This window comes from Monopterus albus, unplaced genomic scaffold (assembly GCF_001952655.1).
Source record: "Monopterus albus unplaced genomic scaffold, M_albus_1.0 scaffold62.1, whole genome shotgun sequence".
Lineage (NCBI taxonomy): Eukaryota > Metazoa > Chordata > Actinopteri > Synbranchiformes > Synbranchidae > Monopterus > Monopterus albus.
The window spans coordinates 2,381,770-2,394,878 of NW_018127942.1; the positions used below are offsets into that span (position 1 = coordinate 2,381,770).

A 13,109-nucleotide genomic window follows, 5' to 3' on the forward strand; every position below is an offset into this window, starting at 1 on the left:
CAGGAATATTTGCATATGATTACATGACTTCGGGCATTTGACAACTTATATTAAACCCAACACATAAATGTTTAAGCAAGTTATTTAACGGTGTCGAAAATGTGTGTTTTTCTCTGCATAATACTAATTTAGATAAACCTCCATTCACTGCTGCTTGGGACTGTTTGGTGAGTGGAAAGATGCAGAACACCAAGCAGACAGCTAGCACAGAAGGTACTGTCTGGAACACTAGAGCCTCTGGCGTCACTCCTTCCTGTGCCACATACTCTGAACTAAAAACTGACTGTTCTATCCAGTACTCCTGGGCTACCCTACCGTTGCTTTTTCTCCAAAATGATCTATCAAGACCTCTGCAACGAGAGGGAGAGAGCACAGGCGAGGAACTGCACAGTCGACGTGGCCTAGCAAGGCTCATTATTCAAGTGACAGAGTATTTGTCCAAAATGTTTATATATTTAGATAAACAAATGATACTATTAAGTTAAGCATTATTAGTCTACTCCTCTAGTGGTATAATGGAAACAACTCTCCCCTGATAAAGAGGACAGGGCAAACAATAAAAGGCATTTATCAAGTACTTTTATAATGTTTCCAGACAGTGTTTATCATAAGTAGCTAAATGCTAATTAAGTGTAGCAGGAACCAACAACAAGTATGACCCACGTATGGAATGAGGCAAGTGATTTGCTACAGAGGTTAATAGTTTTTGAGGGACTGGATCTGGAATTGAACACAATTGGAGACACTGAACAACATTGTCATGAATCGGACGATGATTTTGACCCTGAAAAAAACTTTAAGAACTCTGAAAATAACTGCAAGTATTACACGGATGAGCAGTTTAACAGCAATGTCAAGACTGAAAACAAATTATCATTAATTCACTTCAATAGCAGAAGTTTATACGCAAACTTTCAGAGTATAAAACATTATCTTTCCTTGTGTTATTTTTCCTGAAAGGTAAAAATTAAACCTATGGTTCATTCTTGACAGGATTACATCTGAGGGGGCAAATATTAAGGTTTCCCTGGTCTTTAAAATCTCTCCCACACCAGTTTTGCCCCTTTCTTCCTCTGTATGTTTTTCTGTCCTCTCTCTGCCCATCTATTTGTCTCTATGACACGTTTTCTCTTGTAGTCGGTGTAGGTCCTGCATCTGTCATGGTGGGCAACCTGGTGGCAGGGAAGAGGATTGCCCAGGCTGCAGGCAGGGACCTTGGCATGATTGAAGACCAGGATCTTGTCCGGAAGGTAGTGTGACTTTGTGCATTGTCCCAGTCTTACCAAGCCACTAACTCTGAATCTGATCTGAATCTTTAGCCACATTCCCATTTTGAAAACAGCCACATACATATTATTCTGAAGGAGCAGGAAACTTTTGTACAGGGCCAGCACCAATTATTCAAGTGTCTTATGATCCTAAACACTGAGGTTTGAAAACTTTCCACTGCCAGTGCAGCAATGGTTCAAGCCTAGGCAGAACTCAGTCTTATAGATTTAATTTAAAAAAATCTGGACTCCTCTCTCTTTCTGCTCTTGTCTTGTCTCTTTGGATGTAGCTCTGTATGTGGCCCACTGTGATGGTAAGGATTATGCACCTTCCTCACATCCTTGTTTATTTCCATCATGCTCTAATCACTTGTGTACTGTGGTTTTAGTTTGTGTGCTTGTGTTAAAATGTGACACAAGCAAAACTGTGCATGTTTTTTTGTTTTTTTTTGTCTCTGTTACAACATATATACCTTAAGTAGCCACCCCTTGTTTTATTTCAGACATAACTTTCACATTCTAAGTTATTGTTCATTATTTTAAGCATTAGATTGGCTCAGAGTATGTGATGTAAATTGTTTTTGCACATTGGCAAGATATAAAGCTGTCTGCTGAGGTATGTGCCACTTTATTTTGTTTTATTTACTTGTTAAATTCAGTTCTTCCATCAGCACAGACCCTCCCTGTACGAGCCCTTCATGGTTGTGTTTGTAATAATGGATACAGTTATTCAAGCACACCCTCACATGTGCAGTTTGTACAACTCATTACATTTTTCTTCTTGTTATAGCATCAGTATTTGACAGAAGCTCTACAGTGGAGGGCACAGACAGACCCGGACCACGTCCTCTTTGTTCTTCTTAATGCCAAGGTGCTGAGCTCTTCACACACTGGAAAATGCAGCATCTCATCAATGCACATATTGAAGTTGCTAGTGGTTGCTACATGAATTAAACCTTGCGTGTCTGCTGACCCCAATCTTGCATTAATTCCACCTGTCCTGCAGGGTGTAACAGTAGGAACAGCGACCTGTGTCCAGCTTCACAAGCGAGCGGAGAAGATAGCAGCAGCGCTCACTGAGAAGGGCAGCATCAACACCGGAGATAACGTAGTGCTGCTCTATCCTCCTGGTAGGTTTGCCTTCAGCTTCCTTTCCCAGTATTACTCCCAGATTAATTAGTGTTAGGCTCAGATTGTTTTCTCTCTTTTTTTATTTTCACTCCACCTTTATCCTCCACCTGTCTCTCAGGCATTGACTTGATTGCAGCCTTCTACGGATGTCTTTATGCTGGATGTGTTCCTGTAAACGTCAGACCTCCGCACCCTCAGAACCTGGCAGCCACACTGCCTACTGTCCGCATGATTATTGATGTAAGTGTGCTCTTTTGTGCATGCAGGTGTGTTATCGCATGCTCATAGACTGTGACCTCCTAAGTCCCAACAAAAAAACTGCAGTTCACCAAGAGTCAGACTAATAACCTAAACTGTAAATCAGTTTTAACTGATGTATTATTGGATTTGTTTTTTTTTAACTATCAAAAATTAGTAACTGTGTCAGCATCTTGTATAAAAATAAGAAGATAAATCATGTTGTGTGCATGAGTGTACTTTTATTTGCTTAGTGCTGTTTTTGTCACTCATTTAATTCTCCCGTTTAAATGAACCATTGTATATATTACAAAAAAGAGCGATAAGAATTGTGCATAAGATGGGGTACAGGGATCACACCAATGTAGCTTTCATACAGTCTAAATTGTTACAATTTTTTGATTTAGTGGGATATAAGACTGCTGTGTTTTTGTATAAAGCCAGGAACAATTTATTACCTGGTGGAATTCAAAAACTATTTAATGAAAGGGATGGGGGATACAATTTAAGGGGTCAGTTAAATTTAAAAATTCATGTTATACGTACAACCAAAAAAAGATTTTGTATTTCCATAAGTGGGGTAAAACTATGGAATAATTTAAGTGTGGACATAAAAAACAGTACAGTACTAGAATTGATGAGTTTAAACATAAATATAAAGGTATGTGTCAATCAGGATATATGCAAGAACAGGCTTAATGATTAATTAGATGGAACATTGTGGGTGTGGTGTATGAATGTTAACACCTTGTATTAATTCTTTAGTATGTTACTTGTGTGGTGTAGAAGATAATTATTTAAGAATGTAATTATGTAAGAATGTTAACATTCTGTTAATAATTCTTTAGTATATTACTTGTGTGGTGTAGAAGAGAATTATCTATGTAGAGATACTGCTTGCAAACCAATGATGGTAAGATGATGTCATGGGGTAGGACTGGATAAGTCTAACTTCTTCCTACTCCATTCAAGCATGTACTAGGTATAAGCAAATTGATATTGGATTAGCATTTGTTGGATATGTGTAAAATTATGTGTGTTGATATATCAACTGTCTTTACATGCTTGAAAGAATAAATAAATCAAATCAAATAAATCAAGGATGTTCAGGCCCGCAAAAGGTTTCCATGTTTACAGAGATCTGTACATATTTTGTGTGGTTCTCAACAGATGGGACGTTACTTTTAGGTACAGTGTGTCTTCTTTCAGTGACTGGAAAACATTCTTTCCATTTCGCTTTCGTTTTCTTACCCCTTTTCCTGCGTGCCTCCTTGATCTCTTCACACATTCGGTCAAACTCGGGGTCCAGCTCAGAAGCGAATATAGCATGAGCTGTGTCCTTTAAACTGCATGCTCTGTGCCTGATCACCTTGTCTGAGAAAGGAGGAGACAGTTATACATAATTACCAATGTCATGAGATGCAAAACTCTGTTGTTTTTGTGTGTGTGTCTGCGCTTGTACACTCCACATTTTTGCATTGTGCAGGACTGTAATCAGCAGTTTGATTAGAACGTCAAACCCCTGACTACAGCCCTCCACATCCTATCATGTACAGTATGTAAGGCAAAGAGTCAATAGTCATGCCACTGCATCTTGTGAGAAAGGAGAGTGTAGCATTTTCTCACAGTTTGAATGAAAGGATAGAGCTGGCTTTGGTGAAAATGTTAGCAGGCAAAAATGTGACGCGCATGAAAGTCTTAATGTAACAACTTCACCTATTTAAGACAAATGTGGGCACATACTGTACATATACAAAATATTTTTTAAATAGCATACTCAGTCTCTCTCCCACGCAAGACTCCTTACATCTTCATAGCTCTCTTTGTCCATAGATGTACGACGGTATCATTAAGTCCTCTTTTTTCCCTGCTCCCACACCCATGGAGGGAAAATAAAGACTGTGCTGAAGTGGCAGGCTAAAAGCATACCCACTGTAAACAGGCCTTCTCTCATTATGGCAGGCCGAGGGAGAGTAGTTCAGGCAGAGAGTGGCAGAGGGGTCGCAATCTGCCAGCTTCCATTGTCTAATTGGAGGATGGCTGCCTAATTGCAATGGAGGCAATTTGTATGCGTGTGTGTTTGTGTGTTTTTCTACTGACAGTGTGCGCCTAAGTGTGTGGGCATGGAAGTGCATTTATTAGGGCAAAAATGCATGTCAGTGGAATAAGTATCAAAAGCTGGGTGGAATGCAGAGAGCTCATCAACACCCTCACGGGCCCTGCCTGACCTCCCCAACTGGAACAGACAAGAATGTGCTGACATACAACACTGTTACTTGTGTGTGTGTGTGTGTGTTGTTATTGTTTATAAGTCAAAAACTTGTTACTGCTATTTCGCTCAAACAACAAAGTATATGTGACACATTGTGGAGCACAGAGATATCACCCTTTTAACATAAAGCCATCATTTAGCAAGGTGTGGAGGTAAAGGACAAGAAAGCCAACACAACTGTGCACAGAGGACAGTACAATAAAAACAGCATGAAGGACGAGGAGACCAGACCACTGAACGATAATGAGGTTTTTTTTCCACAGCACTTTGTGAGCTGGTGTAGAACTTCCCCAGAAGCGTAATTGTGCGAGGTCTGGGCCATATTCCCTGGGCCACGCACCGGCTGAACAGGCGAGGGGCTTCGTTAGTCTTCTTTATTAAACTGCCTAATTGCATTTTTCCTCTTTAGTGTATCATTTGTAGACCCTGCATTCCAACAAATGACCCAGGCCCTTGCATACAAAGACATATGATTTATTCATTTGGGCTGGGAGAGAATTGCTTCCCATTATTATTAGGCAGCTATAGTCTTGTGAGGAGGGACCTGTGGCATCTAAACACAAATTAAAACGGTCATATCAATTGAACGGTGGCCTACTGTGCAGTGCAGCCTTCAATTAACATCATGGTATTGCTGTGGAGAATTTAATTCTAGTAAAAAGAAATTTTTTCTTCTGTGCAACAAGCTCTTTCTTAGCATTTTTCCATTTTCCACTGCATTTTTAAATGTGTACACAAACATGGATCTTTGTTCACACAGGTTTCTCCCTGTCATGCAGACACATAGCCCATTTAAACAATAAACAAAGATCTAATTTACAGGCCTCTGTGACCAATATATCCAGAAAACCATCCACTGTATGGATGTACATTTAGTTTTCTTCCTTACCTCCAGGGTCCTTGTCAGGATTGTATTCTAAAGCATTACTGCAGATGAGGTCAATATCCACCAGGAAGTCCTTCACAGTCAGGTACTTGTGGGTGTCAATCTTGGTCATGACAGTTGACAGGTCCATGGGCTGACGAATCACCTCTAGATAATCCGACACCTGACACAGATATAAATATAGTTGTATACCTACAATGCCTAAAACCAGCCTAGCCAAACTATGATTATAGCAAGGTGTGTGTCCCTCTGCAAGTCTTTTGCGCCTTACCTCCTCAATGTCAACTGGCTTGCTGAAGATGTTAAAACGTTTGTCAGTGGCCAGGCGCTTGGTCACATCCCTGAGAAAGAGCCTAAGCTCACGCAGTGTGTTCTCTTCCTGTTCAACCAGGCGGCGCTGTTCCTCTGCTGAAAGGACTCTAGAGCCTGGAGCCTCTGCCACTGGCAGTACTTCTTCACACCGCTCTGGTGGGAAAGAAACGAAAAAAAGTGAGAAGCAAAGATGTTAGACTACACTAACTACATGTACAATTACACAGCTTCAATCTATAGGTAAGGCCTAAACATCTAATATAGAGGATTTCAGACAAAAGTAGTTATAGGCAACACCGCTATTAACACCAATGTAGACACAACCCAGAAATACTTGGCTGTGTAACTATCCTCCAAACAAAACAAAAAACAGGTTTTAAGGTTCTTCTTGCAGCTGAAGAAAATAACACAGCTACAGTTCTTCCCAAACACGGGTTTTGAAATACACCAAACAATAGCCTCTGGCTTATCACAGTGTGACAATCAGGCACGCAGATATCCCTTCCTCTTCTCCCAAGGCACCAGTCCTAGCCCAAAGTACCTGCCGACATCATTAGGAAGACATCTAAGGTCGCTTCGCTCTCTAGCAGCATCTCAAACTCAACTCTAATTATGGCCAACAGCCAGTGTTGGGGAGTGACTAGTTACATGTAACTAGTTTATTAAATTACAAAATCAATTACAGTCACTGTGGAAAAAATGTGTTATTAAACTGCAGCTAATCATAATGTTGGGGTTTACAAAGGGGTTACATCTGAATATCTATTCTTTCCAATAAAAAGTTTGTGTATATATCACATTCATTCACTAATCAAATCAATGCACATTCCTGAAAGCCAGTGGTTTTCAAAGCATGAGGTGTAACTGTAGAGTCAAGTACTGTTGTGAGGTTTACACTGCCTAGTTTGTAACAGGGTAACTAGTAATCTGTAACCTATTGCAGTTTGAAAAGTAGCCTTTCCAACACTGCTAGTAGTGGCCAGGTCCTTATATGGTAGTTCCTCTCCCTGCTTTTCTGCTAGCCTCTCTATTGAAAGCCAGACCGCTGTGTTAGTCAGGTAGGGTCACCTGAAGAGCACTGGGCGAGCAAAGCAGAGGCACCCCTGCCTAGCATCAATAAGGAATCGACCCGTAAAAGCTGGCCACCATTTCTGTTTGAAAGGCAAGGTGGACAGTTTTCTCATACTGCACTGGAACCGAGGGCTAGGGGAGCACTAAGGGTTAGGGAAACAGCATGGGGGTAGTTAGAGGAGTCGATGCAGATGTGACTGGGGGGCAGTGGGACCTGATTTAGATGTGAGCGAGGGATAGATATGTCCTGGAAAACAAGAGGCTTCACACTGGGCCAGTATCTTAGATCTGTACATTTCTATTGTCAGTCTCAAGTGAAATTAAACCAAGTCTTAACATGACCGACATTTACCTCCAGTGTGTGAATGTGAATTAGGTATACACACACACACACACACACACACACACACACACACAGGAGGATCAAATGTACCTGTCATGTTAACAGTCTGCTTTTCTACAGTTCACCACATCTAAATAGGTGGGAACAACAGACAACACTGCCCTCTAGGACTGATAGCAGAGATGAGCAAGAACTATAAAATCCTGCAAGTGTATGCAAGCGAATACAAGTACCTGTATTCTTGTAGCGTGGTGGAGGCCTGGTCGCTTGGACCAGCAGCAGGTCAGAGAAGAAGCTCCTCCGGTCTTCTTCTCCTGGAGGGCACAGCGTTACTACCTCCCCGTAGGTCCTCTGGAATATACTTCTGACCTATATTAAAACCACAGTTGATAAAATTAACACCACATATGGCCCTCACAAATGAAACCCCTTTAATACTAAAATAGAATGTTAAGAGTAGAACAGTAAGTACAATGGCAAGTTCTGGTCTTTTCTAAGTTTGGTTTATAGGTAGTACTCTAAATCTCCTACTGTTGTTTCTTAATTTTACATCCATGAAAAATTCCATTTTGAATGCTCACTGTATTGAACCGATTACTTCAATTTATGTTTGTCACACACTGAAAGTCAGCACAAAAGAATACATACTGCTAAGCCTAGCTATAGTACACACTGCTATGTAAAGCTATTCACAACTTACTTGCTGGTAGGGAGAAACCTGTTCAGGTTATTTTTTTTCCCCAGTCATTATAATTATCTGATAAATTAAAATAATAATAATAATAATGTGTTTTATTTATAAAGAACTTTACTCAATGCTGCTTTAAAGAACAGGTTCAAAGAATAAAAAAGAACCCCAAGACCTCTTAAAAGCAGGAGTAAACAAAGCAGTACAGCAGTACTGGCAGACAAATATTTAAGACATATCCACTCTACCTTAATTTCTGGTGTGCATCTATACTGAGGCTACAGGAGGCTGCAAAGATCCCATTTCAGTTGTATGACAGAGCTTAAGGTCATCCCTGACGGCAAGCTCTGCTGCTAACTAAGCACCTGCCTTCCACTTTATATCTCCCTCCATCTGTCTTTCACACTGATTCTCTCCCTTACCCATGGCGAGTTTGTTCTCACTTTCTCTCTACATTTGCTTCTGTTCTTTCCAACCCTCTCTCTCTGGATTTTGAGCTCGCTCTTCACAAGATGGGAGGAAAAAAGGGATGGGGTCTAAACCAGGAAGACAGTAGGGGAGCCAGAGACTGTCAAAGTGCAAGTAGCACACAGGTAATTATTCTCAGTGTTTTTCATAAAAGCTGCAGGGATGCTGACACGGGGGGATCGCAGAAATGTGTGGATAGATTAATGGTTTATTAAAAAAATAAAAAAGGATATGGATGGAAAAAGCTGGATGTACAAAGAAAATATAGGTTATCTGGCTGGCTGGCCAGAGCAACTGTAAAACAAAAAATAGACACTTCTCCTGGTATAATCAATTCTTAAGTGCTGAAATTGAATTAAAAGGAAACTACATGCATTCCAGACAGCCAGACAAAAAAAAATTATCCTTAATGCAGGTAGAGTTGAGTGAAAACTACAACTCTACACATAATCCACCTAATAGATTACAGCTGATGAACCTTCCTCAGTCACTGCTGTCTAAAGATGACATTCAGTGTTCAGAAATAAGAGGGGCTCAAACAAGAAGTGCTGGATGTGTTCTACATGAATAAAACAAGAAAAATGTTGACATTATATAGATTGTGTATGATATATTATGTACACAATAAAGTGTAGACAGTGACAATTGAGTGACACTGAGATGGAGTGTGAGATGAACAGGAAAATAGATAGTGACAAATAATTTCATGACAGCTGATTTTGCTGCAGATTAGTGCACACCCCATCATGCTATTGCTAACTGAATGTTCTGTTTAGGAAAAATGACCAGTGACGTTCAAGTGTGCCACGCTAAGAGTAGCTTTGGGAGACACATGCAACCCAAGAGCTGATATACAGGGTCAGTATACTCCAAAAGAAGCACACCTCAATCAGCACCTGAAGCCCCCTCCCCCTCCCCGACAATCAAAAGCTCATTTTATGCAGCAAAATGACAACTGGGTGTGCAAGGTGAAAAAGTAGGGGAGATCTGAAATTCCCTCTCAAACTCCTTTCTTTTCCTCCTCACAACTACTTTTACATAACAGATAAGATCATTTTGTGTGTGTGTGTGTGTGTGTGGCACCATAATTTGCACTGGGGAAAGACTGGAATGTTTGCACAGATATCCTCATTTGATCAATCATCTCTATGGCAGCAAGATTTTCAGCCCATCTTCCAGTCTGGTCATTTGGAACAGCTATAAAATACTTCTGGCTTTAGATGTGACTGGTCAATAAACTGTGCAAACTAAGCAAATATACCTCATTTTAACCATCACACACACACACACACACACACACACACAGTAGGTCAACAGTAATAGCAGAGGTCTGGAGAACTACCCTCATCTTTTTCCTCACACTCTCACAGAAACATCCAGCTGAATGGGTTAGCATATCATTTAAAGCGAGAAGCAGAGACCGGCCAGATGCTGGCTGTAGAATGTCTAAATGCTACTAGCACTCATTCACATTTTTCCCCCACTTAATACCATTTTTATAACAGGTCACAGTAGGGATTCAGTGAGCATATGTTTGTTTAGTTTGGATTCCTTGTAACAGTGTATGTAGTGTTGCTCCTGGAACTAGAAGATGGTGCAGAGGATGAACTAACGTGTCTCCAATCGTGATACAGTTAGTGGAAGGATAAGGATAATCACCTTTATTTGGCCAAGTATGTTACACACAAGGAATTTGTTTTAGGTACAGAACCGAGGTAGCCATGTGCGGCGCCAACTCAACCGATGGCTCTAACCATCGAGGGCAACTTGGGGGTTCAGTATCTTGCCCAAGGACACTTCAACACGTGGACTGCAGGCACCAAGATTCGAACTCCCGACCCTCAGGTTGGGGACGACTGCTCTACCCACTGAACCACAGTCGCCCCAAGATGCGCAGACTGACACTTTTATACAGTTAATTACACTGTTTAACTAGGGGCCTTGATTTTGGTAAAGGCTCCATAGTGACTTGAAGTCTGCTGCATTGTGTTAGCTCACACAGGAGACACTATAATTTGTGTACTGGCTCCTATGTGTATTACGTAGCTCTAGGCATCTCAAGCGCACTGACAATATGGGTGCACTATAATTCAGGAGAAATGCTCCGTCACTACTTTACCAGCCCAGAAGATGCTCAAAGTAACAAAAGACCATATGTCAGAAAAGAACTTGGTAGAACCATCTGACCAAGTGGAAAATTTTACTGCATTAAATAAAGAAGATTCTTCTAATTTGTCAACTAGTGCCATCAAGTTATTTATTCGTATTTGTACAGTAATATAAATATTAGTCATGTAATCTGCAGCTGCTTTAAAAGTCTCATTAAATACAACTCCACTACAGTAAAGTGAGGTCGTCATTTTACAATTCAAAATAATAATAATAAAATAGAAATGAAAGCAACTTGAAATTGTACTGCAAAATCCAGCAAAGCTGGTCTGTTTACTTTAAGATAGAGAAATAGCTGTTGTCTGAAACATTTTATCTTCTGTGCTTCAGCACTGAGGCCAATTTCCTGATGCATCAATAATCGCATCCTTATGGTAAAACTGTGGTGCAAACATTCACATTCTACATGCAATTCATGTGTTACAATACACTCACGACACCACAAACGGTGCTAAACAAAGACTGATGAGAAGTTAACCTCTCTCCAACTGCAGTTACTTTGCCCTTACAATCCTATTCTAGAAATTTCCACTGGTCCTCCACGGAAAAGGAAGTCAATCTACACAGAGCGAACGGCTGCTAAGGGAGGGAAGCTGTGTAGTTGGACCCAAGCCTGTAGTGTCAGTTTTGGCTGGGGAGGGATGCTGCCTGTTCCCTGCTGAGGTTTGGAGCGGAGACAACAGCTGTCACTATATTCCCTGAAACAACACCTCAGAGATAGCGCCACAGACTGCAGCATGTCCAAGTCTAAAAATTAAAACCACAACTCCTCAGAATTCCTAAAACCTTGAGGGGCCACTTTGGAAGCTGGGAATAAGCATCACCTTTACCTAAATCATACACCTTCCTGCAAACAGGTCCAGGTATTGGACAAAACTAAAACTGCTGAACAGAGCTTGTAGTTCCACCTTGATCATATTGCTCAGTCACATCGGTATAACGTGACAACAGAACCAGCAGAAACAGGACAATGATCAGTAAGTAATCCATCACAGTTATATCATCACTGCCAGTAGAGCTAGGAGCATGGAATTTTTTAATGTATTTAAGGATGGTGCTATGGGTTCACAGAGACCTTCACAGTACCTTCAAATCTCATGTTCCTAAAGAATCGATCATAATTATTGTAATTGATTCAGTGATTAACCAAACGGGGATCATTATCAAAACTACCACCCTTTAAGCTAAAGCTTGTCTGATGAACCCAGTGGGGCCAAGTGTAACTACAAGTTTAACATTTCAAAGAGATCAATGTTTAATTCATTTACAGAGTAGCCAATCTATTGAAGGTCAGTATAGCTAAGAATGAGGCTGACTGGATTTCAGTCTCAACAGTGTGAATAGTCAATGTTGAAAATAGCAAAGGTGTGGGAAATTTCTCAGAGTAAATACAGCAGCTGGGCAGCAGCCCAGTGCAGAGGTAGTGCAATAATATTCATTTGTCTGTCAACCATTCATCATTGCACATATTACTATCTCCAAAGTGTTTATCATTGCCAGTGTGGGCAATAGGACAAACAGTGGCACCTGGTGTAGTGGTACAGGCAAACATATTTGATTTTAATATAAAAGAAGACATTTTTACAATGTAACTATAAATAAATGTTAAGAAAGGAACCGATTACCAGGTGTAATGATCCACTTTTACTACAAACTAGCAGCACAAAACAAAGTACAATTTTCTGCCAGTGGCCCGGTATGTAATGAACGGCAAACCAGCATGTGGCCCTGGGTCTGAATGGTTTGTGGGGTGTGAATACCTCCATTTTCATGGCTAGTCTTTTAACACAACATATGAATAAACATGGTGGAGTTAAGTGAAGTGAAAAGCCTTAAAGCAATGCAGATAATTGAGAACTACTGTGTCAACCACACAACATATGGCATGAAATAAAGATGGGCAGGCAAGTAAAACTAACCAAAACCGAATAAGAAAATAAAGGGGGAAAGTGGTAATTAAAACTTAGAGAGGTTAAAAAAAAAAAAAAAGCACAGTCATCAATGGGTGCCAGTAGCCAAGGTGTCCGAGTGCTAATAAGTCGACTATGGAGAGAGAATCATCCAAGAGCCTGTCATTTTGGTGCACAGACAGGGGTGAGGCCTTGCCAAAACAGCAGCCACGCACATAGAGAGAGGAACCAATGAAGAAATCTTCACAGACATACGTGATATGGTGCGTGTGTCTGGGGGTCAATGTGTAGGGCTGCCAATGCCTGCCGCTACTTAAAGCTCTCCTGTTGCCCAACTAGCAGGGACCACCCCCC

General features: G+C 40.8%; 1 protein-coding gene across 3 annotated transcripts in view; it reads right to left on the bottom strand.

Annotated features, from left to right (window-relative positions):
* atad2b (ATPase family AAA domain containing 2B) overlaps positions 1–13,109 on the bottom strand; it is a 68,274-nt gene that overhangs the window by 39,841 nt on the left and 15,324 nt on the right. For all 3 annotated transcript variants that reach the window (XM_020603665.1, XM_020603664.1, XM_020603666.1), the window contains 4 exons: positions 7,754–7,889; positions 6,066–6,259; positions 5,798–5,957; positions 3,888–4,010 (listed from right to left, as the gene is read on the bottom strand). In XM_020603665.1, the coding sequence (XP_020459321.1) occupies positions 3,888–4,010; positions 5,798–5,957; positions 6,066–6,259; positions 7,754–7,889 (613 nt within the window). The remainder of the gene's footprint in view (positions 1–3,887; positions 4,011–5,797; positions 5,958–6,065; positions 6,260–7,753; positions 7,890–13,109) is intronic.